General features: G+C 37.5%; 1 protein-coding gene across 2 annotated transcripts in view; it reads left to right on the forward strand.

The window, feature by feature from the left end:
• The window catches only part of PLCB1 (phospholipase C beta 1), an 819,608-nt gene that overhangs the window by 265,746 nt on the left and 526,755 nt on the right, over positions 1-27,107 (forward strand). For both annotated transcript variants that reach the window (XM_004383055.3, XM_004383054.3), the window contains exon 3: positions 3,464-3,532. In XM_004383055.3, coding sequence (XP_004383112.1) covers positions 3,464-3,532 — 69 coding nt within the window. The remainder of the gene's footprint in view (positions 1-3,463; positions 3,533-27,107) is intronic.

A 27,107-nucleotide genomic window follows, 5' to 3' on the forward strand; every position in this document is an offset into this window, starting at 1 on the left:
GGGAGCTTTTTAGAGATGCAGATTCTTGGGCCTCATCTAGACCTACTGAACCAAAGACTCTGATAGGTGGAGCCCAGCCAATTTGTGTTTTAACAAGCCTGCAGGTGAATCTGATGAAAGTTAAGTTTGGTACAAAAGGTGTTATCATATTCACTTCATAGATGGTAAAATTGATGTTCAGAGTGGTAAAATGATTGGCTGAATTACATAGCTAGTTAATTTTTGAGGCTTACTGAAATGCAAGTTTTCTGCTTATAACTCATGTGACCTCCCCCTCCTTTAAAGAAAGGTATAAAGGAACAGAGAATTTATAAAGTTGGAAAACACTAACTCTTAAGCAAATTGAGAAAGAGACCATTTCACTGCTTTCTAATAATGAGAGCGGGTTGTTAAGACTATTACAGCAAGAAAATTAACCTAGAAAAAGTTTTAATGACACAAGTAACATTTTCGTGGTCCTGTGCTTTGAGATCCTCGTTTTCATTTTGGCGGAGGAGAAAGGGATGTAGTTAAACCCCAGAGGGGTGGCTGCTGCATAGTAATAGAATTGGAAGACACTATTTTAATCATCACTTTCTAGCAGAATGAGTCTTTGGACAGCTTTTCCACCTGGGTATTTCCCACGCCACATTACCCACGCTGATAGTACCCTGCGGCAGGCTTCCTACACACACAATTTTACACGCGAGCGAGAGAAGTGTCTTAGTCGGTTGGTATCAGAATGGCTCCCTCGGGCAGCTGGCATTAACTACCCCTGTGTGGCTTGGGGAATGAACGTTTCCTCTAGAGCTGAAAGTGAAAATGGTGTTCATTATCTGTAACGTAAAGTCTGTACAATGCCGCCTGGTAAGATCTAGTTCTTTGTGAACTCAATTTGGGGCTTTGTGTGTATAAATAAGCGAGTAAAATTTAAGTCTATTGTGTGTTCAACTGAGAGGAATTTCCTTGAATAGAAAATGTTGCAATCAATTAGGTAAACGGATTGTGTGTGTTTGGGGGGGGTGAGATTTTTATCGTACATATATGTTAAACTTTGTGCAACATATAGGGAAAAGTGCATTAAATAGAAACGTTAGCAGTTTTGCGAATAATTACAAAGAGAATTCCCGTGTAATAACCAGTAAATCAGAAGGATATTGTGGCTATACACAAGTGCTGTATCCAGGAGTGTCTTATGGTGTCCTGCACATGACTCTGGCCTCTGGTTACCTGCTCTTGCCTCTCCCTGAAACACCCCCCCCCCCAATTTCTAAGGCTGCCAGACTCCTTTTTATTCTCATGTGCTGGCTGAAAAGATACTAACTAGTCTTCTGTGGTTCCGTGTCTGCAGTGCAGTTTTAAATGTCTTGTTTAAGAGTATAATCATTATTTTTATTAGTGAACTCCTCAAAACAAGGACTTCTCTATTTTTGTTTTGTTTTGCTTAATCCTCAATACCTAGCCTATACTTGACCTGTTGTAGACATTCGATAACTAATGGTTTCGTGAAATCATGACCGGCATTTCCACTTGGATAAATCCCTCAAACCCACATCTCCAAAATGAACAATCATTTTGCCCAAACTTCCAAGTCACAGTGAGGAAGATGGAAACCTCAGGGCTGTATATGACTCCCCTCTTTCCTTCAGTCAATTATACCTTTATATCCATTCATGTTTCTCTTTTTCCAACAAAGTTTTGGTAGTTGCTGATGTGGAGTTGTTCAGCCTCCTCATATCTGATTTTCCATTGTTTCGTGTCCTGCATTCATCCTAGAGAGGTGTGCTGGGGCTAGGATGTTCTGTTGGGCTTGCTGTGTGGGTTTGCATTCTGGTGGAGGGACCTAGCCTCCTATTTGACCCATATTATGCTGCAAACATGAGATCAACCTTAGGTGCAGGAGAATAATCAAGATCATTTTGCAGCAGATATTTGATCTATTGGCGGCTGTTTGGAGGCGTTGTCTGGGAACACCAGCTGTTCGTACGTGGGGACCTTGGGAACTATGAGAAGTTACAGCCACTCCTGTCCGGAAGGTCTAGGGAAGGCTCAGTTATGGCACAATGCCTCCTGCTGGGAAAAGGGGATTAGATTCCTCCATCTTGACTAGCTTGCTGTCCAGGAAACATAGGGTGAACATCAGGAGTCATTTTTGGACAACTGTGCTCACCCAATATGGTTATATCTGGCTCTTGGTAACTTATGTTTCCCAAATTTCATGGCTCAATGTTCTTAGCTGGGCTTGCAGGGTTTCCATCCTTCAGCTAAATATCCCTTTCTGGTCTCATTTCCCATGACTTCTTTTCATATGTTCTCTACTCCAGCCAAATGGAATACTTGATGTCTCCACGAGGATGTCTTCCTGCTGCCACTATGCCTTTGCTTGTGCTGTTCCTCACTCCCTATATATAGCTATCCAGTTCCTCCCTGCTGCCCCTTTTTCCTGAAGTTTTCTCCATCTATAGGTGTGTAATGGAGCCCTGGTGACGCAGTGGTTAAGAGTTTGGCTGCTAACCAAAAGGTTGACATTTCAAATCCACCAGCTGCTCCTTGGAAACCCTATAGGGCAATTCTACTCTGTCCTATAGGGCTGCTTGCTATGAGCCGGATCAATTCAAGGGCAATGATTTGATTTTTTTTTTTTTTTTAAAAGCCCTCAGTGTCTAGTGTTTCAAGGTTCTACCCAAACCTCTGGTGCTTTCTTGTCTGATTATTTGTTTGTGTTGTCCCTTCTGACCGAGATAAGCTCCCTCCTTTCCCACTGACACCCTCTTCTTCCTGCTCAATGACTCCTCCATGAGCTTTTCTCTGAGCCCCTGGGGGAAAACTATCTTTTATCTGCTGATCCCCCATGCAGCTAACCCTAAATGTGGCATTAGTACGCTGTCCTTTGTCTTAACACATATACATTTCTTTACTTTCATACTTGATGACAGGTCCATCCAGAGGAGAGAATAACATGTGCCCTAGAATAACATACATTTTGTAGGGGTTCAATAATGTATAATGAATAACTAAATGATCAATGTGTGAGATATGAGTGCAAAAGGATAGGTGGATGAGGGAGGCAGATCCATCTCTTTGCTTTGGCCAGGTAAGCTGGATATGTGTATAAACTGATAGAAATATCTCCTTCTGTCTCTCCTGTACATTTGCATACACGTGGAGTGATTCCCGGGATTATTTTTCAACAGTGGAATAGGAAGGCCTCAGGAATGGTTTGTAGGATAGACCTGGCACCCAAATCATGGACATTTTCCTTCTAAAACATGTTGGAATATATAGTGAACTGAGAAGTTAGCTGTCTTTTTATTTCCTTCCCAACTTGATGGATAAGTAATAGAAGATGAGAGAATATCCCAACCACAGAAAAATCTTTAGGCAGGTCGCAAGATAATATTATGTTTTTAAAAGTGTTATCATGACATAAAACAAAGAAAAAGATGGTATGGGTTCTTAATGGTTTCATATTTGTGTCTTCCAGGAGACGGAGCTGTTAGACCTCAGCCTTGTCAAAGATGCCAGATGTGGGAAACACGCCAAAGCTCCCAAGGTAGGAAGCAGAGCTTTGCGCAGGCACCAGATGTTGCCTTGATTATTTAGCTGTGTCACGGTATAAATTAATTGCCCTGATTAAAAGTTTCTTTGTTGTAGATGTTGTAAAACACAATAAAACAACCAGTCCTTCCAAAAGCCAGTTTATACTAAACAGTTCCACTTACATTAAAAGACAGAAACAGTGAACAAATATATGGGCAGTTGGGCATAAAGGCTTGCTTCGTGCCCTCTAATTTTATTTTTCTTTGAAAATAAAAGATGTAATACCAAAGTTTCCTGGTATTTCTGAATAATTGAAATGTGCTTACAGTGATTTGAAAAAATTCCTTGAGCCTTGCAAGCATACATGAATTAACTTATAGACCTGATGAACGAGAACTTATAACTCAAATGCTTTGCAGTTGAAATACTTCAACCCATGAAGTCAAAATGTATAAAGCCTTCTTTCTGCAAATGTTACTAGTGAATACCAACGTACTTCGGGATCAGTTGTGTGGAATGTCATTTATTTTGGTTTGAAAAACTTGCTAAGAAAATATTCAAAGCAATGTTTAAATTTTATTTCTTGAAGATTTTTCTTAAATGTTGGATGAAGAACATATATTCTTTTAACTTAGATTATCTGGTAAGAAATAGTAGAAGGATGTGTTGACTCACCATCCAAGTCGGGAAAGTGTTCTGTATTGTATTTAAAGTTTAGTGCTTTCGATACTTCATTTCTAGTACAAAGAATGTTAACAGAGTCAAGAAATGGCCATTTAGGAACTCTACGCCTCTTTCGATAATTAATATAAAACTATGGATTTTCTAACTGAGCATCTACTTGCAACTTTTATTCTTCAAACGTCAAATTACTTCCTTTGACATCTGAAATGATTTGTTGCTTTGGAGATGCAAGGAAAAAACAGTCACCTGCAATGATTATTTCTTTAGCTACATACGTACGTAACGAAGGTTCTGGCAAATTATACCATAAAGCAAATGCCCAGACATTGCTTTTTATTGTTTTTTTAATTTTTTTTTTTTTTTTGGTAAATGTTTATATTGAACTATAACATAGTAAAATGTAAAAAAACGTATGTAGCTCATTGAAGTTTTTTTTTTTAATTGTACTTTAGATGAAGGTTTACAGAGCAAATTAGTTTCTCATTAAACAATTAGTACACATATTGTTTTGTGACATTGGTTGCAACCCCTTGACATGTCCACCCTCTCCCCTTCGCAAACTTGGGTTCCCCGTTGCCAGCTTTCCTGTCCCCTCCTGCCTTCTCATCCTTGCTCCTGGGCAGGTGTGCCCATTTAGTCTCATTTTGTTTTATGGGCCTCAGGCACTGCTTTTATTGCTGAAAGAGTTAAAATGGTCTCCAGGAAAACATGAAACATAAAAAGAAAGGTTTTTATTTTTAAGGTTTCTGTGAGTGTTTCATGTGAAGCTAGTCAATTATTGGTAGTACATTTATCTCTCAGTGATCTAATGCAATTTCCAATCGTTTGGTCTTTCGGTTTCATATCAGAGAGGCTTATCAAAATTAATGCTTGGATGATGATTCAAAAATTGTTCGCAGTTTTCAGCGTAAGAAAGTTTTTTTTTTTCTCCTTTTTCTCCTAACCACATTTCAGCCAAGTTTCACATAAGCCTGTTAGTTCCAAGAACTTTATTGATAATGTAGCTATGAGGTTTGTCTTTTAATGTAAGTTATTGACTTAACTTAGAATTTGAAAGTCAATATTTGTTAAAGATAGTTACCTACACCACTTCAGAACCCCTTTGTATCCAGGCGTTAGAGAGTCAAATAAAGTCAGTTCTTACGCCCGATGAAGGGTTTCTTTCATGCTTGAATCTGTCCTTTTATTGTAATACACAGCTTGCTTATCAGTTAAGTGTTTCATTTATGGATGCAGTCTGATAAATGTCTACTGAATGTTGTTAAATGAACAGAGCCAGTGTCTGTACCGTGCTCAGCTGATAAACCACTATTAGATCTTAAAATGCTTCTCTCGAGGATGAACTTTAAAACTCAAAATATTCTGGCTTTTACTGTTTTGAAGCGCTGGTGGTGCAGTGGTTAAGAGCTCTGGCTGCTAACCAAAAAAGGTCGCGAATTCGAATCCACCAGCCACTCCTTGGAAACCCCATGGGACATTTCTCCTCTGTCCTATACGGTCATATGAGTCGGAATTGACTCAACCTCAGTGGGTTTTTTTTTTTTTTTTTTTTTTTTTTACTGTGTTATCTGCCAACTCTTTCTATGAGGGACCAATTTCTTTTTCTATGGGTAATCCATTTTCTTATTATTTTTGTTGTTGTTGCTACTATTATTAATTGTTTATTTTTATTTTTTGTTTTCTTTCTACTTCATGCTGGTGTTCAAGAACCTCACTCTAATATTTTCAGAGCCTGGTTCTGTGGCATGTTACCTGCGTGACCTTCCTAAGCATCGGAGTTCTTCCTCATATGTGAAATGGTGATAATAATAATAATGCCTGCCTAACATGGTCGCTATAAAGATGAAATGAGAGAACTCATTAGCGAATGTTTAGCAGAGGGAAAGGTTCTCAGATTTACTGCACATGAAGTTGGGAGCTTTAAAAAATGCTGATGTCTGTTTCCCACTCCCAGAGATTCTGGCGCCACAAGAATTTAATTGATATGGATGTAGTCTGGGCATTGGGGTTTTTAAAAAAAAATTTGCAGCAAAATTTGAGAACCACTGCCTTAATTTATTGTTGGTATGTAATGAGCACTCACTAAATGATAGCTGGAGTCTCTGGGTGGTGCAAACTGTTAATGCACTTGGCTGCTAACCAAAAGGTTGGAGGTTAGAGTCCACCTAGAGGTGCCTCAAAAGAAAAAAAAATAACCAAAAAAACCAAACTCGTTGCCGTAGAGTCGATTCCAACTCATAGTGACCCTATAGGACAGAATAGAAATGCCCCATAGGGTTTCCAAGGAGTGGCTGATGGATTCATACTGCCAACCTTTTAGTTAGCAGTCGAGTTCTAACTGGTGCACCACTAGGACTACTCAAAACAGAGCCCTCACTATCTCCTTCTGAAAAATCAACCATTGAAAACCCTAAGGAGCACAGTTCTACTCTGACACACGTGGGGTTGCCATGAGTTAGAGTGGAGTCAGTAGTAACTGGTAAATGTTAGACACTGTTGTTGACACGATCATCATTATTTTTGTTTTTATTATTAAAAAATTCCAGTCGAACATAACAGAGAGTCCCTGATGGAGCAGGAGAAAGGTGGGGTGCAGAACTCAAATTCTAGTAAAAAAGATCAGACTTAATGGTCTGACTGAGCCTGGAGGAACCCTGGAAAGCATGGGCCCCGGACTCTCTGTCAACCCAGAACTAAAACCATTCCCAAGGCCAACTCTTCAGACAAAGATTGGAGTGGACTATGGGACATAAAATGATACTCATGAAGCGTGTGCTTCTTAGCTCAAGGAGATACATGCGACTAAATGGGCAGCTCCTGTCCAGAGGTGAGATGAGAAGGCAGAGAGGGTTAGCAGCTGGTTGAATGGACACGGGAAATCAGGGGTGGAAAGGAGAAGTGTGCTGTCACAGTATAGGGAGAGCAATTAGGGTCACATAACAATGTATGTACAAATCTTTGTATGAGAAACTAACGTGAAATGTAAACTTTCACTTACAGTACAACAATAAACAAAAAAAAATTCCAGTCAGATTTGTAGGAAGTCAGTTTTCATTTTACTCACTTAATTTGGAAAGATTTGTGTGATAAAAAGGGGTTTGAGGAGGGGCATGGCTAATGGAAGCTTTGTATTTGGTAATCAGAAGGAAGTTAATATCTGTTAAAAAAAATTTTTAAGTTGCAAAAGAAAACCCCAGCTCAAACTTCCTTAAGACTTAAAAGAGGCTTTTTGAAGATGATTGGAATATATTGAGAATTTCAATGGAAGCTCTGGGTTCAAGTGAAGTTTCATCCAGCTGCTCAAATAATGTTTCAAGACAAAATGCCTCGTTCTCTCTCTAGTCTGGCTTCCATGAGCTGCCTTTTTCATCCTCAGGAACCCAGTGGTGCTGACCTTCTGCAAAAACCTTAAAATGATTATTAGATCTTAAAATGCTTCTCTTGAGGATGGACTTTTTTTTTTTTTTTTTTTTGCTTTAAGTAAAAGTTTACAGCCCAAGTTAGTTTCTAATACAAAAACTTATATACACATTGTTATGTGACCCTAGTTGTTCTCCCTATAATGTGACAGCATGCTCTTCCTTTCCACCCTGGATTTCCCATGTCCATTCAACCAGCCCTGTCCCTTTTTGCGTTCTCATCTCGCCTCAGGACAAGAGCTGCCACTTAGTCTCATGTGTCTACTTGAGCTAAGAAGCACATTCTTCACAAGTATCATTTTATGTCTTATTGTCCAGTCTAATCTTGGTCTGAAGAGTTGGCTTCGGGAATGGTTTTAGTTCTGGGTTAACAGAGAGTCTGAGGGCCACGTCTTTCAGGGTTCCTCCAGTCTCAATCAGACCATTAAGTCTGGTCTTCTTACTAGAATTTGAAATCTGCACCCCACCTTTCTCCTGCTGTGTCAGGGACTCTCTGTTGTGTTCCCTGTCAGGGCGGTCATTGGAGGTAGCCAGGCACCATCTAGTTCTTCTGGTCTCAGGCTGATGGAGTCTCTGGTTTATGTGGCCCTTTCTGAGAGGATGGACTTCTTATGAGGACAGTAGTTCCTGGCAAATTATTCGATATATAGCAAATGCCAAGATACTGCTTTTACTGCTAAAAGGGTTAAAATGATCTCCAGGAAAATGTGAAAAATAACAAGAAAGGTTTTTTTTTTAAGGCTTCTGTAAGTGTTTCATGTGAAACTAGTCAATTATTTCCCTCACATGGCAGCAGCTGTATATGGTGTGGGTGAGAAGAGAGACTAGCTGTCCACCAGAATATTCCAGAATGACTACAGAATAATTAAATACCTAGCAGAAGAAGGCATGTGGTCCTGAGGAGGAAAACTAAATATGCGGAGACCTTTGAGTTGGCTAGAATGAAAGCAGCTGACGAAGATGAAAAAGTATAAAGATATCAGTATGGAGCACTAGAAGCTTGGAAACTTGGAATAAAAAGGCAATCTAACGAGAGGACAGAATGAGTGGAAGACTTTCGGTGAGGCTTATAGGCCATAAAGGAAGGAAGAGCATTTGTGGAGCAGATATTATTTATTAAAATATCCGGACACCCCACCCCACAAATATTTATCTGTGTATTCATAACATTTCTGTTTTCTCAGCATCTCATTACATAAAAATTCAAGATCTAGTTGAAAATGAACTATTTTCTATATCTGCTGTGATTTAAAATAACATTTATAGGAAATGGAAAAGCTTCTCTGTGTTGTCCTGTTAATGAATTTAAATGTCGACTCCCAACACAATGCTTATAATTCCAGATCTGTTTTTCTGTATATAGCCTTTGTTCAAGCTTCCAGTTTTGACATTTCTCACTGGAGAGAAATTGGGGGATTTTTATCCAAATGTAAAAACTGGAAGAAAAAAAAAATCTTATCCTTTGAAATCTAAAATGTATTTGTTTTTCCTTTCTTATTTTCTTCCTCTCTCCCAGATTTTTAAAGCACACATAAGGGCCAGGATCTGTGGTATATATATCCTTTCTCTCCTAAATATACATACACTCTGGATCTTCCTTTCAAAAGGATCTTGACTTTAAAAATACTGTTTGTCACTGTGATTTCTGATCTATTAGTGGCTCCTGACCCAGCAGATCCATTTAGTGGCTCGTTTAGCATTAAACAGATGAAATAGAATTGACTAGAAGAAGAAGTACCAGAGTGTCTTGTACACAGTGAGTTGGTTTGTGAAACTTTTTTTCGGTGTGTTAGTGCACGCTTTGGGTCAAAACATAAAGTGTATTTCTTACTATGAAACATGGTCAAAAAGGTTTGAAAAATGCTGCTGAAAATAATTTCTTAATCCTCAGGATTCTTAGGTGTACTGAAAAATAAATGGGGATGTGACTGGGAAAGTGATTCTGGTGCTAGTTTGGCCATTAATGGGCATAAGGATGTTGTTCCTTCTGCCTGTGCCTCCACTTACTCATCTGTGAAATGTGAGAGTAAGGCATACGTGATTTTAGGTGTGTAAGTAAAACTGGAAGATAACCAAGCCAAGGCTATCATTTTATAGATGATAAAACTGATGCCAAGCAAGCTTATAAAATCTAAATCTTCTTATCTTGGCCATGGGAAATAAGGTTTAAAAAAAAAAATCAGGTCACACTGTAAACAAGGTAAAGTGTTATAGAAAGAAAAAGAAACAAAGGAAAGAAAGACTTATGTCAAACTTTGCACGTGGCTTCTGCTGAGCAGTTCTAGGGTTGCTTTTGGGCTTCAGAGGTAGTGATCACATGATCACAGAGGCTCTCCCAACTTTTAATACATGAAAACTATGTGCTGCGGACATTCAACTCTCAATAATCCATGCAGCCATGGCACTGGAAACTATTTCTATGGTTTTACATTCAAACTGTGTTTCTTGCAAAGAAAACTGCTTCACATGTTTAGCTGATAATTAACCAGTTCATTCTGTTGGTAAAGGGCAGTTCATTTCAGTAATATTGATTTTAATATTGATTTCTCATACATATCTAAGTCACAATTCATCAGAACCACAGAAATCAGGCTCAGTAAAACTAGATTTTAAATCTTGATTAGGCTTGTTTTCCTAACTTTGAAAGCCCTATGTAAAGGTGATGATTTTTTATTTCATTCTTTATTCGACAGATAGTCACTGAGTGCCTGTTTCTGCCAGGCACTGTGCTAGATACTGGGGAAACATCAATGAACAAAAAGACAAACATCTCTGCCCTCATAGAACTTACATTCTATTTAGGAGTGGGGAGGTGGTGTGCTGCTCAACTGGCTCTCAAAAAAAAGGGTAAATATTTCCACCATGGCAGATTTCAAGACACCAACCTGACATCATTGAATACAGAGTCTGAAAAAAATGCACACCATAGCCCCTCACCCTATACTCAGGACCCTATTGGGTGGGGAAAACAGATAACAGGTAAATGAGTGATACCTCTTAGGATACAGAAACCATAGACCACAGACTTTCAGTGGTGAAGACCCAAAACAAACCCATTGATGTTGAGTTGATTCCAATCCATAGCGACCCTATAGGCAGAGTAGAACTGCCCCATAGTGTTTCCAAGAAGCTGTTGGTGGATTCGAACTGCTGACCTTTTGGTTAACAGCTGAACACTTAACCCCTGGTGGAGAGGTTTGCTATTTTATAAGCTGTTAAGAGAAGGTGATATGTGAGCAGAGATCTGGGCTAAGTGGGAGAAGAGCCGTGTAAATGTCTGCAGGAGGAGCATTCCAGGCAGAGGGAACAGCAAGAGCAATGGCCCTGAGGTGGGAGCATGGTTGAACGTTTGAGGAATAGTGAGGAGGCCAACATGGCTACAGTGGAGTGTCAGAGAGAGGAGATGACAAAGGTAGATAGATAGCCAGGAGCCAGAGTACTTAGAGCCTCAAAGGTCATGCTAATGACTTTGGCTTTTCCTCTAAGAGAGCTGAGAAGGCATCTGAAAGTTCCAAGTAGACAGGCAGCAAGATAGGATCCTTGGCTGCTGTGTTGAGAGTAGACTATAGAGAACAATAGTAGAAGCAAGGACACCAACTAAATGGCTACGGCACACTTCCAGGGCACTGACAATGGTGAGTTTGACCAAGGTGGTAGCTGTAGTACAGAGCTGGTGAAAAATTGTCAGAATCTGAATACATTTTCAGGGTGAAGCCACAGGATATGTTAATGCATTGGATGTGAGGTATAAGAGGAAGAAAGGATTCAAAAAGTCTCATAGAATTTTGACCTGGGAAACTGGGAGGATGGAGTTGTCATGGCCTGAGATAGGGAACAGGATGAGATAAGCACATTTAAGCAAAAAAATAGAGTTTGGAGTTTGGATATTGTAAATTTGAAATAGAGTCTCTGGGTGGTGCAAATGGTTAATGTGCCAGGATGCTAACCGAAAGGTTGGTATTTCAGATCCACCTGGAGGCAACTCAGAAAAAAGACCTGGACATTTACTTCTTAACAATAAACCATTGAAAACCCTAGGGAGCACAGCTCTACTCTGACACACGTGGGGTCACCATGAGTTGGAATCAACTTGATTTGTATTTTAAATTTGAGATGCCTGTTAGACTTCCACCTGATGATGTCAGGAAGACAGGTGGATACACAAAGCGAAGATAAAACTTTGGGTACTTAAAGCCTGATGCCTGGGTGAGGTTTCCCATGGAATGTAGGTATAAAGGAGAAGAGGTCTGAGGTCTGAGCCCTTGGCCTGTAGCCTTTAGAGGCCAGTGTGATGGAGAGGAACCAGCAAAAGAGACTGAGGATGAGCAGCCAGTATGGAGGTAGAACCAGGAGAGAGCATACCCCCAACCCAAATAAAAAAGTGTTTAAAGAAAGAGTGAGTGGACATCTAGGTCAAATGGTAGAATTTGCTTCTAGTCTTTTTTTTTTCTACTGACACTAGAAAAAAAAAGTGATTTGCATACTTGTAATTTTATGGAATATACCATTTTATATATGCTTTTAAAACTCTCCCTATATCATGAGCATTTTCTGTTGGTACTCAAAATATGCTATTTATTCAAGGGTTGTCAAATCTCCAATAGCTCATCATAGAATCTGGATGCCAATATATACATCTCTTAATGAGCTGTTACTTGGATGTTACACAACAGTGGTTTCAGTGAATCATCCATGAGGCCTGGCGTTGAAACTAGTGCTTTATTTATTGTTGCCTTTTTCTGATTATTTCCCTGACTTTGTACCGAGTTAACCACTTGTGTAACCGCAGTCATAAAATCTGATGTAGATACATGAGGTTGAAGAAAATCTTTTATGCAACAAAATAAAAACTTCTCCCTTTTCCAGTCAATCGCTAAGGAGACCTACCATTGACCCTTACTCTTCATTCCAATGATTTCTTAATTTATCTGACATGCAGCAGTAGTCTTTTTTTTTTTTTTTGCCATTCTATTTCCATAAATGTGTGTTTCACTAAATGGGGCAAAATCAGGCTAAAAATTTCACAAAATTGTGTGTGCGTGTATGATGGTTTTCACAGTTATTCACATGTATCTCCAGATATAAATTATATGGCATAGTTCCTTTTTTATGTTCATTAAATTCCATAGATGTCAGTGGTTTCCTTGGAAACAGAACATTTATATAACTAGTCAGAGATTTGGTAGCAGAAATATCAGGTTATTGAGGGGGGTAAGAAATGACTCGTTGGTAGATGTTTGCATTTATAACTTTTCTACCTTTCACACCTGTCCCTCACCCCCGTGACCACTCAATAGTGAACAAACGAAGACTTTTCAAGTTACCAGTAAGGTATGGAACATCTTCTCTAATGGATAGGCATTTACTTTTTTAAAGCAATCACAGATACGCCAAGTCTTCTCTGGGATGTTGATATAATTTCCCAAATTTGGGAAGGGGCTTGCATGTCTCTTATCAACAATTACATTTGATCATTTGAGCAATTCTTGCATTACTCAGTGTATAACTGTGTTCATCTGTAAAATACAGCAAACCGACTATATGTGTGGCTGAATAAAGATTCTATTTTTGAGTTTTTGATAATAGCAAGCTTCTTAGTACCCTACTGCCAAAGCATTCAAAAGGGCCCTGAAGGGTTAAAGAGAGGGTAAGAGGTGGCCACAGTTCTGCGAAGGTCTAACAGAATGTGAAAGGCATGGCAACCAAAAGCATTTTCATTGTAGCCCAGAATGGCACCTTTCTGAAGGCAGGATTAGTAGCATGAGTTAACAACACCCCAGGTCTTTTCAGAAGGTCGTGACTCATTTTATCATTGCTACTATCTGGTGTAATTTCAGTCTAAATCCAATTTGTTCTACATGCCATGGTATAGAGTTGCATTTTGGAAACATTCTCAATTTTAATTCTTTCAAATGCAATAATACGCCATCTTGTGGATACATCTGGACATTAAATTCTTAAATTCTACGTAGTGAACACTCAGTGATTTATAAGTTTGAATTCTAATATGGAGATAGGAGAAGCACTTTGGGAGATTTTAAAGTCTCGATGTCCAGACTACACCCAGATCAATTAAATCAGAATGACTGCGGTGGGGCTCAAGTATCTGTACTTTCTTTAAAGTTCCTCTGATGATTCCAAAATTCAGCCAAGATTGAGAACCATTACTCTAAGTAAAAATAGTGCCTAGTTAAGGATATGGTTTAAAATTGAGATTTAAAAAAAAATTAGTATTTTAGTTTTATTTTATTTTTTATTTTTGGTGAAAATATACATAGCAAAACATACACCAATTCAACACTTTCTACATGTACCATTTAGTGACATTGTTTACATTCTTCAAATTGGGCCACCATGCTCGCTATCCTTTTCCAAATTATTTCACCACCAATAACATAAACTCACTCCTGGCTAAAATTCTTATCTAACCTTTCAAGTTTCTGTTGTCCATTTTACCACGTATAGATAATTCTTTAAAGAGCACAATGCTCAAGGCAAACATTTTTTACTAATTAAGCTAAACTATTGTTTCATTTAAAGACGACTTCAGGGGATAGTTTCGGTTTAAGGTTTAAAGATTTTACCACAGGGCAATAGTTCTGGGGGGGGGTCATCAGCCTAAATGGCTCCAGAAAATCTGGATTCCATGAGAATTTGAAATTCTGTTCCACATTTATTCCTCCTTTGATCAGAATTCTTCCGCAGAATCTTTTATCCAAACGTTCAGTAATGGTGGTGAGGCATCATCCAGTTTTTTTTTGGTTTCATGGCAAAGGAGGCAGTTGTTCATGGAGGCAATTAGACACATATTCTAGCGTCTCCTCCTGTTCCTAACTTTCCTTCTTCCTCTGCTGCTCCAGGTGAATAGAGACCAATTGTTGTACCTTGGTAAAATAGGGATTATTTTGCAATAAGACATTGAGAATTTTCCTACAATATTCACTTTTCAAAGGAATTGCTTAAACTTGACTGGCTATACTTAATGTAAGGAGAAGTATGTGATAATACTTCCTCATTACATTACAAAATCAAATGTATGGTTTACTTCTTTAAAAGGGATAGCATTGTAGGATTATTTTATATTTAATCTAATTTATGAGTAGACTTTTTCCTTTATAGTTAATATGATTGTCAAAATGGATAGACAAGTGTTACCAAATCATTTCATAAATAAACATTATTGCCTTTGTAGAGTGGCATTATTGCAAAATGTGTTGTTTTCATATCATGAGCACATTCATACTTATTTTTGTATATACCAGAGCACCCAGTATGTGTCTTTGTGCCTTGTAAGTGCCTAAGAATATAGTCATTAGGTGCACAAGTTCTTGGGCCAGACATCCTTGCCCCAAAGACAATTATGAGTTAAATAACTCAGCAAGTTAATTCATATCTCTGAGACTTAGTTTCCCCATCTAAATTATGAGAATAATCTCTGTTTTTATCTTACCTGGTTACTGTAAGAACTCAATGATTAAATGCATGAAAGCACTTGATACTGTCACATCAATTACACATGCTCAATACATTTTAGCTATCATTATTAGTGAATTTTTTAAGTGATAAAATGTATAACTGATGCTTATGTGATACATTGTAGTATGCAAAAGTAAGTTGAAATTGCACCATTTACCTTTTTACAGTAGAATTCTATGCAATACTATAGATTGCTTCATACTGAGAGGTTTTATACTTTTGTAGCTCTGGTATTTAAACCTTCCTACGAAAATCTATTTTTAATATATCAAATGTAGAAAAATATATTTTAAGCATATTTATCTTTGCAGCCTTCACCCACATTTCCAGAGGACCATCACAACAATTCGGTTGTACTAAGACTTACAGTTCTTATTTGGAAAGCCATCTAGATTTCAAGCAATTAAGTATTTTCCTAACTATCTAAATAATCTTAGAGCAATTTATTTCCAGTTAAGAACATGTTGGTATCTTTTTCTGTACTGTGAAACCACTGAAGTAAAATCTGAAGCACTGTTGTGAAATGGAAGAACAAAGTTTGAGGTCAAAGAGACCCAGATTCAAATCCCAGCGCATACATTAGCTAAGTAATTATGGGAAGGTTGCTTAGTTCCTCTGTGGTAATGATAATACCCACTGCATGGGCTTCTCTGTAAATTGGATTATGGTTGGTAACAAGGCACAAATCATGTCTGACACATCTTAGGAGTTCACTCATTGCTATTTACCTCCCTGCCTTCCTTAGGTACACATTTTGGTTTATTTTTCTTAGCACTCAGGGAGTCTGATAGATAATTAAGCATGTATATTACTTGAACTGAGCCTCCTTTTCAGAGGTTAGGTGCTGAAGTTACTTATACTTGAAAAAGTCAAGTGAAAAAGTGTCATAGTGAAACTCTTATACTCTGAAGAGTAAGCACAGCCAGTTTTTTCTCTTGTGTTTCTCTAAGGTAGGATTGATCATCAGATAACAGTAAAGACTTTAATTCAGGGACTATCTTATATGAAAAATCTGTGTTTTTAGTCACTAGGCTCACACTCAACCTGGTGAGAATCTCACTCTCTGAGAAATGTGTGGAAATGAAAACTCTGTGAAGGACATCCATGTTTATGGACCTTCTCCCTCTGGGGCACATACTTATTGAGAGAATGGTGGGTAAAATTGCCTACACTGTCTAAATTATTGTTCTCTCTCTTTCTGCTAAGCTAATTATCATTAAATTCAGAGAAGTGTTTGTATGAACTGAGTTTACTGTATTGATACTTGCATGAGCCCATGTTGTTAGCTGCCTTTGAGTTGATTCCAACTCATGGCAACCCCATGTGTGCAGAGTAGAACTCTACTCCATAGGATTTTCAAGGCTATGACCTTTCAAAAACAGATCAACCGGAAGTGAGGCACCTCTCAACGGGTTTGAACTGCCAACCATTCGGTTAGTAGTCTAGTGCTTAACCATTTGCACCATCCAGGGACATGAGCCTATATGGGTCTATAAATTGAGGCAATGACTATTGGATCATTTGTACTTAGGACGTACATGTCTGTTCCCAATATAAATGGTAATTCCTCAAACCTGCTGTATGAAATGCACTTTATTATTTTATAGCAAATGTATATACTTGTGAGAGAGAAAAAAGGTAGAGAAGTTTTCTGGGCTATTATTTAAGACACCTGACCTGCCTTGAATTATATATTGGCCTATGAGTCTATCAAGAAAAGGAATAAATATGAGTGAGGTTTGTGGCGATTTTTCCAAGAGCTTTTGAGTAGATGTGAATGGTTCTCAGATTTTGAAAGAAATTTACTTACACATGGTCAGTTCTGACTTGGAAAATTGGATTGTCCGCAATTATGTGAGCATCTTTGATCTCTATAGATGGATTTGACTGGTGTTTCAGCACTGTCCTTGAATTAAAGTTTAGAAACACTAAATATAAGTTGCGAATGTATTGGAGTTTCAAATGCTGAAACTTCATTGTATGGTAAAAGAGTCAACATCAGAAAAAGAAACAGAAAGGATTCTGTGCTATCTTACCTGTATTATCAAAAGCTTTGTTGTCATTGTTGCTGTTGAGTTGGCTCAGACTCATGGTGACCCCACGTACAACAGAATGAAACACTGACTAGTCCTCCACCACGTTCATGATCATTGGTATGCTCGAGTCCATTGTTTTGGCCACTGTGTATTTTGAGTTCCTTCCCCCTGTGGAGCTCATCCTCCATCATTATATTGGACAATGTTCTGTTGTGAACCATTCAGTTTTTGTTGGCTAATTTTCAAAAGTAGGTCACCAGGCTTACTTCCTAGTCTGTCTTAGTCAGGAATCTGAAACCTGTCCACCATAGGTCACCCTGGTAGTATTTGAAATACGGGTGGCATTGCTTCCAGCACCATGGCGACACACAAGCCACCACTGTATGACAAACTGATAGGCATGTGGTGGATAATGAAAGCAGTGGTGTGATGAAGGCCACTTGTGGAGAGTTTGTGAGTGCCTTTTACCTTCTCCTCTTACCAGTGCTGATACGTGTCCCATTCACACAGTGACCATATTCTTCTACCAAAAACTGGGATGTAATTTAACATGTCATCTAACGGGGGCAAAGTTTAAAATGGGAATACTCCCTGAAAATATGGGGCATAGCATTGCAATTCTTTTTGGCCTTGAGACTCATAGCAGGCTGGGCATTGTGCTAGTTTTCAGGTGGTTTGAGCTTTACTTTGGGCTCTGCAGCTGGTGGAATGACCTTGACAAAGTCATATCAGCTTTTAGGGATCTCACCTCATCCTAAAATGAAGGAGATGAGCAAGAGGAACTCTGTGGACTGAAGGTAATATTTATATCTACTATAGAGTTAATGTGATAATTAAATGATATACATATCTCTAATGGTTTTGCCAAACATAATGTGTAATATAGTAATATTACTTTGTGAGGCAGGTTGGTAGAGTGGAAAGAAAATAAGAGTGTGCACCAATAAATTCTCAGAAATGTGTTTTTATCACCTTTGAGAAATGGCTGAACATCCTTAAATTCCTTCCATTTACCATAAAAATGTGAAATCTTACATTGCAGCCTTTGGATGCAATACCTGGCACACAGTAGGTATTTTCATGGATCAAAGAATTCTTTTACCAGAATTTTTCTCTTTCCCAAATGTGAATACAACTAACAATTGTTGGTGTCTAAACCAGGAAAATTTCAAGTACCCAAAGAAATACCTTTGATCTTATGTAAAAAGAAAGAATGTAAAGTCAACATAAAGTAGCACAATACTTGCTACATGAAGAATCTTGGTTGACAGCAGAAATAAAGTTTTCGAAGACTACTGGAATTAATTTCCACAGGAATTTCCAGGAGGTGGAAAAACCTAACTAATTAAGCAGAATATCTGTTAGTGTTTAACTGTGAAGCAGGATCATTGGGGCTGTCAGGTCAGAAGATTCAACTTGCTGTCTCACATATCTAACCCATTTTCCCTGTGCCTTTCGACATTTCAGGATTCGTATGTTCCTTGACGTTTTAATTTGTATCTAAGCACTACCTATTTCAGGTAAGACTAGAGGAGTTGGAAGAAGAAAGAGCATAAACATACTGCGCATGATCGGTCATTAACAAACTCAAAAATACCCTATATTCACTGCATTTTCTCTCAGATACAGAGAATACTTTTTAAAAACAATAACTCCATATTTCTCTAAATGAGTTCCTTGAAATGTTAGTAAGTGATATGAGATAAAAGTGTTTCATGGTCAAATACGTTTGGGAAATGCTGGGGATCTTTATTATGGGACTTCTCAGAGCCTTTGATGAGTTGGTAATGGATTGGGGTCATTTTCCATTCTTTTTTGACCATGGATCTCTTGATCACAAGCATCCCACAGTGTCAATGTTCTGCTGAATTTACTTTGGTAAATGCTACTTTATCAGGTTATTATATAGTTAGTCACACTCCCTAATTAGGACCCGAACACCAGTTTAGGATTGGTATTTGTGCTCACAATAGTACAGATACCTAATTAAAGATGTTTAAGAATCAAGTTTTTGGATGATCTAAATCAGAAAAGTCTCTAATTGTATAAAAATCCCTTGAAACTATGCAGTTGAATTTTACTCTGTATTGTATCATGGGTTGTTATTAATTTTAGATTTTAACTAGTAGCATTGGCCTCAGTTTATTTTTCAGATTTAAATCTTGGCTTATGACAGAAAGCCACCAGCATTGCCAGCACATAATTCAAAGCATAAAAATTTCATTTATTTCCATAGTAGTTGGAATCTAGTTCAGCTTTTAGGTCAGCCTAATGCATGGTGACCACTAGCATGGGATTCCAGGTCTACAGATAATTATTTCTGTGCATCAGTTATCTATGACTTCAGATTCTATCACTTGTATAAAATTGATATATTTTGGCCTTCATGGAAAGATCCTAAATCATAAAAAAGCTTGAATTGAGGTTAAATTAAAAGTGAGTAGAAATTACTTGATGGAGCCAAACCAAAACCAAACCCATTGCTGTTGAGGTGATTCCAACTCATAGTTGACCCTATAGAACAGACTAGAACTGCCCCATAGGGTTTCCAAGGAGCAGCTAAGTGGATTTGAACTGCCAACCCTTTGGTTAGCAGCCTGAGCTCTTAACCACTGCACCACCAGGGCTCCACTTGGGGGGAATCAGTAATTTTAAAAGCTATAGCTTCTTTCTGGTTGCCTTGCAGGTGTGTGTGTGTGTGTGAGTGTGTGTGTGTGTGTGTGTGTGTGTAAGCAGAAAGAAGTTTGATGATTCTCTGGTTCAAAGGGTGGGCTTTAATTCTCTGAAAGTGAGACTTTAATTCCGTGACCTCACGTTGTGGGGTCAGCAGTAGTTAAGAGCATGGACTTGAGAACCAGACAGCCAAATAACTGTCCCACCACTATCATCTATATGGCCACGTCTGGTCATTTGACTTCTTCATATCTTGATTTCCTCATCCATAAAATGAAGATAATAAAATAATGCTATTTCTCAGGGTTGTTGTGAGGATTAAAGGCTCTAATTGATGTCTCATAGTAGGAGCTCCATAACTGGTAGCTATGCTTATTAAAATTAAAGGTCTTTAGTATATAGATGTAATAATAGACTTGAAGTTTATGTCGTTATTTGGTAAATTAAACTACTTGCTGCATCAACCATATTCTCTCTCTCTTTTTTTTTTCTTTAGATATTTATATTTGCCATCTATATTATGTAGGCTTCTCACTATCTGGCTGAAATTTTCACTTTTCTATTGTGGTTAATATGTATGTAGAAAACATTTGCCATTTCAACTTTCTTCACATGTATAGTTTAGTGACATTAATTTATGTTTGTTGTGTAGTTCACCCATCACCCTAATCTGTTTCTAAAATTTTCCATCGCCCTTAACAGAATTTCAGTGTCCCCTAAGCACTGAGTCCTAGTTACTCATATTTTAAAAATAATAAGGTAATGTTTAATTTTTTACATTAAACATTTCCTTACTAGGATATTTCAGGATTTCTAACATACGGTTAAATTTTTTTTGCCAGATATAATTTTTTTTTACAAATGTTAATTAAAAATTAAATTCCACTGTCTTTAGTTGACATTAAATAGGTCATTTTGTACACATATATTAATTGCGTTTGTTTTCAGCCTCACGGTACTTTAATGTGGATTTAATAAGAGTTTAGAAAAAAGTTTCATAGGTTTGGACACATACAAATGATCTGGGAAATTCAGCAAACAATTATTGATTATTTTCGCTGAGGTAAAACTCTACTGTCTTAAACAGGAATTGATGAGAAGGTTTATTTTATTTTGGTGGGCTCTGAATGAAGTTTCTGTATTAAATTTTCATGCAGTCTTGTGGGAAGATTAAAGATTAACACAGGGTTGTCAGAATGTTTTTACTTGTAAGTATGAATACTAGAGAAATATCTAAATAAAATTCATTGAAGGTCTTATATTATTTCTCTAGTTCCCCATATATGTGGAAGAATATGGAATGGCTAAATAATGAAAATAAAATTTTATGTTTACAGGATTTTAAAGTTAATAATGCTTCCATGTAAGTTATCCGCGCATAATATTCACAGGGAATAAATAGTCTCGTAAAATATCTAAATAAAAATAGATGACTGAGTGGCATATTTCATATGAGTTAGTGGTTGGTAGAAATTTTGGAAAGTATGCTAAAGAATAAATAGTGTAAGTAATAGCAAACTATAATTTTATAGCTAGCTGCTCAAAATTTCATGGTTTGAGCTGATAGTTCTAAGTCAAATAATTTATTTGAAGGCTACTGGTAGAACATTTGAAATTCTGTGAAATGGTGACTAGAGCCCTTATTTTCCAATGTTTAAAAGAAAAACAAAGTCAATTATAGTGTGTAAAATATAAAAAGTCATAATAGATTGATTCTCTGTTCTATAAATATTTAAATATTGCCCCCTTGATATTTAAATGTGCTACATTTATACAAAATTCTTTAAGGTGAGTTCTTAAAATGTTCCAAGCAACTAGAAATTCATCAGACTTTTAAAAACTATGTCTGTAAATGTTCTGCTTTTCATTGACCAATATCCATGCCCAATTTAAGATGGTGAATTCAGGAACTGAAGTTGTAACAGAAACATAATATATTGAGCTAACTCGTGCCTTGTCTACAATTTTAAGTTGACCTTGTTTCTCTGGCAACAAGACATTAGACGATAAATCATGGATCTAAAACCAGAGAGTTGCAAACACAGTGGGGAGCAGGAAGTTCAGGATGTCATCTGACTTTGATGACGGCATCTTTACCACAATTAATAAGCTGTGGCATCCTTAACTCAAGGAAAGAAATTTAGGCTGTGGTGATTCTGAGTCGATTCAAAATATTTATTTTATTCTTAACAAAATATATTGCTTTAATAGTATTACTTGGTATTAGGTGCATGTGGCAAAAATTTCATGCACTATTAATTCCAGCACTACGCTGGAACACTAGCGTTATGCATCCTTGGCACTGAATGGATCCTTTTGGCTGTATGAATGAGGAGAGACAAACCAATTATTTTAGGGGCCAGTCCTGAATTATTGCTTAATAGAGGCTGAGTCTTAAAAAATGGGAGCTTGTATAAAGGATAATTTGAGAGCAAGGTGGGTAGAGGGTTAGAATCTGTCCTTAATTTTGTCAACATCCGAAGCTACTCCAAAAAGTTTCTTTTTTTTAATCATACTTTAGGTGAAAGTTTATAGCTCAAGTTCGTTTCTCATACAAAAATGTATACACACATTGTTATGTGACCCTAGTTGCTATCCTATAATGTGACCTCACATTCGTCCTTTCCACCCCTGATTTCCCATGTCCATTCAACCAGCTCCTATCCCTTTCTGTCTTCTTATCTCACCTTGGGACAGGAGCTGCCATTTAGTCTCATGTATCTACTTGAACTAAGAAGCACCCTCTTTACGAGTATCATTTTATGTCTTATAGTACAGTCTGTTCTTTGTATGAAGAGTTGGCTTCCAGAATGGTTTTGTTCTGGGTTAACAGAGATTCTTGGGGCCATGTCTTCTAGGGTTCCTTCAGTCTCAGTGAGACCATTAAGTCTGGTCTTTTTACTAGAATTTGAGTTCTCACCCCACTTTTCTACTGCGCAGTCAGGGACTCTATTATGTTCCCTGTTATGGCGGTCATTGGTGGTAGCTGGGCACCTTCTAGTTCTTCTGGTCTCAGGCTGATGGAGTGTCTGGTTTATGTGGCCCCTTTTGTCTCTTGGGCTAATATTTTCCTTAGGTCTTTGGTGTTCTTCATTCTCCTTTACTCCAGGTGAGTTGGGATCAATTGATGCATCATAGATGGCCGCTTGATAGCTTTTAAGACCCCAGACGCCACTCGCTAAAGTGGGATGCAGAACATTTTCTTAATAAACTTTGTTACGCCAATTGACCTAGATGTCCCCTGAAACCATGGTACCTAGACCCCTACACCTGCTACACTGTCCCTTGAAGTGTTTGGATGTGTTCAGGAAACTTCTTAGTTTTTTGTTTAGTCCAGTGGTGCTGACTTCCCCTGTAGTGTGTGCTGTCCTTCCCTTCACCTGAGATAATTCTTGTCTACTATGTAGTTAGTGAATTCCCCTCTCTCTCGCTCCCCATCCTCATAACCATCAAATAATGTTTTCTTCTGTGTTTAAACCTTTTTTTGAGTTCTAATGATAGTAGTCTCATACAATATTTGTCCTTTTATGATTGAGTTATTTCACTCAGCATAATGCCTTCCAGATTCATCCATGTTATAAGACGTTTCGCGGATTCATCATTGTTTGTTATCGTTGCGTAGTATTCCATTGTGTGAATATACCATAATTTGTTTATCCATTCATCTGTTGATGGGACCTAGGTTGTTTCCATCTTTTTACTATTGTGAACAGTGCTGCAATGAACATGGGTGTGCATATATCTATTCGTGTGTTGGTTCTTATTCTCTAGGATATGTTCCAAAGAGTGGGATTGCTGGATCAGATGATACTTCTATTTCTAGCTTTTAAAGGAGGAGCCAAATCGATTTCCAAAGTGATTGTACCATTTAACCTTCCCACCAGCAGTGTATAAGTGTTCCAGTCTCTCCATGAACTCTCCAACATTTATTATTTTGTGTTTTTTGGATTAATGCTGGCCTTGTTGGGGTGAGATGGTATCTCATAGTAGTTTTGATTTGCATGTCTCTAATGGCTAATGATCGTGAGCATTTCCTCATGTATCTGTTAGCAGCCTGACTGTCTTCTCTGGTGAAGTTCATGTTCCTATCCTTTGCCCATTTTTTAATTGGGTTATTTGTCTTTTTGTGGTTGAAGTTTTGCAGGATCTTGTATATTTTAGAGATTAGATGCTGATCAGATTTGTCGTAGCCAAAAATTTTTTCCAAGTCTGTAGGTTGTCCGTTTACTCTTTTGGTGAAGTCTTTTAATGAGCATAAGTATTTGATTTTTAGGAGCTCCCAGTTATCTATTTTCTCTTCTGGTGTTTGTGCATTGTTACTTATGGTTTGTATTCTGTTATGCCATGTATTAGGGCTCCTAGCATTGTCCCTATTTTTTCTTCCATGATCTTTATTGATTTGATTTTACATTTAAGTCTTTGATTCATTTTGAGTTAGTTTTTGTGCATGGTGTGAGGTATAGGTCTTGTTTCAGTGTTTTGCTGATGGATATCCAGTTATGCCAGTACCATTGTTAAAGAGACTGTCTTTTCCCCAATTAACAGACTTTGGGCCTTTGTCAAATATCAGCTGCTCATAGGTGTATGAATTTATGTCTGGATTCTCAATTCTGTTCCATTGGTCTATGTAACTGTTGTTGTACCAGTACCAGGGTGTTTTGACTACTGTGGCGGTGTAATAGGTTCTAAAATCAGGTGTGTGAGGCCTCCCACCTTGTTCTTCTTCTTGAGTAATGCTTTACTTATTCCGGGCCCCTTCCCTTTCCATGTTAACTTGGTGATTTGTTTCTCCATCTCATTAAAAAATGCCATTGGAATTTGGATCTAGATTGCATTGTATTTGTAGATCGCTTTGGGTAGAACTGACATGTTCACTATGTTGAGTCTACCTACCCATGAGCAAGGTATGTTTTTCCACTTATGCAGGTCTCTTTTACTTTCTTGCAGTAGTGTCTTGTAGTTTTCTTTTTATAGGTCTTTTAAGTCTCTGGTTAGATTTATTCCTAAGTATTTTGTCTTCTTGGGGCTGTTGTAAATGGTATTGATTTGGTGGTTTCCTCTTTGAGGATCTCTTTGTTGGTGTAGAGGAATCCAACTGATTTTTGTATGTTTGTGTTGTATCCTGATACTTTGCTGAAATCTGTTAGTTCGAGTAGTTTTCTTGTGAATTCTTTGGGGTTTTCTGTGTATAAGATCATATCATCTACAAATAAGGATACTTTGACTTCGTCATTACCAATTTGGATGCCTTTATTTCTGTTTCTAGACTAATTGCTTTGGCTAGGACCTCCAGCACAACGTTGAATAAGAGCGGTGATAAAAGCCATCCTTGTCTGGTTCCTGTTCTCAAGGGGAGTGCTTTCATATTCTCTCCATTTAGGATGAGGTTAGCTGTTGGCTTTGTATAAATGCCCTCAATTACTGAGGAATTTCCCTTCTATTCCTATTTTGTTGAGAGTGTTTATCATGAGTGGTTGTTGGACTTTGTCAAATGCTTTTTCTGCATCAATTGATAAGATCATGTGGTTCTTGTCTTTTGTTTTATTTATATGATGGATCACATTAATTGTTTTTCTAATGTTGAACCATCCCTGCATACCTTGTATGAATCCCAAGCAGTGACGGTGAATTATTTTTTTGATATGTTGTTGAATTCTATTGGCAAGAATTTTGTTGAAGATTTTTGGGTCTATGTTTATGAGGGATATCGGTCTGTAATTTTCTTTTTTTGTGGTGTCTTTACCTGGGTTTGGTATCAGGGTTATGCTGGCTTCACAGAATGAGTTTGGGAGTATTCCTTCCTTTTCTGTGCTCTGAAATACCTTTAGTAGTAGTGGTGTTAACTCTTCTCTGAAAGATTGGTAGAATTCTCCAATGAAGCCGTCACGGCCAGACCTTTTTTTTGATGGGAGTTTTAACATTACCTTTTCAATTCCTTCTTTTGTTATAGGTTTGTTTAGTTATTTCACCTCTGTGTTAGTTTAGGTCAGTAGTGAGTTTCTAGAAATTTTTCCATTTCCTCTAGGTTTTCAAATTTGTTGGAGTACAATTTTTCATAGTATTCTGTTATGATTCTTTTAATTTCAGTTGGGTCTGTTGTGATATTGCCCATCTCATTTCTTATTTGGGTTTTTTGATTCATCTCCTGTTTTTCTTTTGTCAGTTTGGCTGGTGGTTTGTCAATTTTGTAGATCTTTTCAGAGAACCAGCTTTTGATCTTATTAACTCTTTCAATTGTTTTTCTATTCTCTATTTCATTTACTTCTGCTCTAATTCTTATTATTACGTTTCTTCTGGTGCCTGAGAACTTCTTTTGATACTCTCTTTCTACTTGTTTGAGTTTTAGGGTTAATGTTTTTATTTTAGCCCTTTCTTCTTTTTGGATGTGTGCATTTATTGCTGTAAATTGACCTCTGAGCACTGCTTTTGCTGTGTCCCAAAGGTTCTGGCAGCATGTGTTTTCATTCTCATTTGATTATGTGCATTTCTTTATTCTATCTTTAAATTCTTCTATAACCCAGCACTTTTTGAGCAAGGTGATATTCAGTTTCCATGTGTTTGATTTTTTTTCCTTGCTTTTCCTGTTATTGATTTCTACTTTTATGGCTTTATGGTCAGAGAAGATGCTTTGTAATATTTCAACATTTTGGATTCTGTTAAAGACTTTCTTTTTAGCCTAATACATGGTTTATTCTGGAGAATGTACCATGTGTGTTGGAAAATAAAGTATACTTGGCTGCTGTTGGGTGGAGTGTTTGGTATATGTCTATGAGATCAAGTTCGTTGATTGTGGCATTTAGATCTTCCGTGTCTTTATTGAGCTTCTTTCTGGATGTTCTGTCCTTCACTGAAAGTGGTGTGTTGAAGTCTCCTACTGTTATTTTGGAGCTGTCTGTTTCTCTTTTCAATGATGTTAGAGTTTGTTTTATGTATTTTGGAGCCCTGTCCTTGGGTGTGTAAATATTTATTATGGTTATGTCATCCTGGTGTATTAACCCTTTAATCCTTATATAGTGTCCTTCCTTATCCTTTGTGACGGATTTTGCTTTAAAGTCTATTTTGTCAGAGATTAATATTGCCACTCCTGCTCTTTTTTGATTGTTGTTTGCTTAATATATTTTCCCCATCCTTTGAGTTTTAGTTTGTTTGTGTCTTTAAGTCTAAGTTGTGTCTCTTGTAGGCAACATATAGATGGATCATGATTTTTTTATCCATTCTGCCACTGTCTGTCTCTTTATTGGTGCATTTAGTCCATTTACATTTAGCATAATTATTGACAGGTTCAGTGCTGTCATTTTGA

Source organism: Trichechus manatus, unplaced genomic scaffold (assembly GCF_000243295.1).
Source record: "Trichechus manatus latirostris isolate Lorelei unplaced genomic scaffold, TriManLat1.0 scaffold00104, whole genome shotgun sequence".
Classification (NCBI taxonomy): Eukaryota; Metazoa; Chordata; class Mammalia; order Sirenia; family Trichechidae; genus Trichechus; species Trichechus manatus.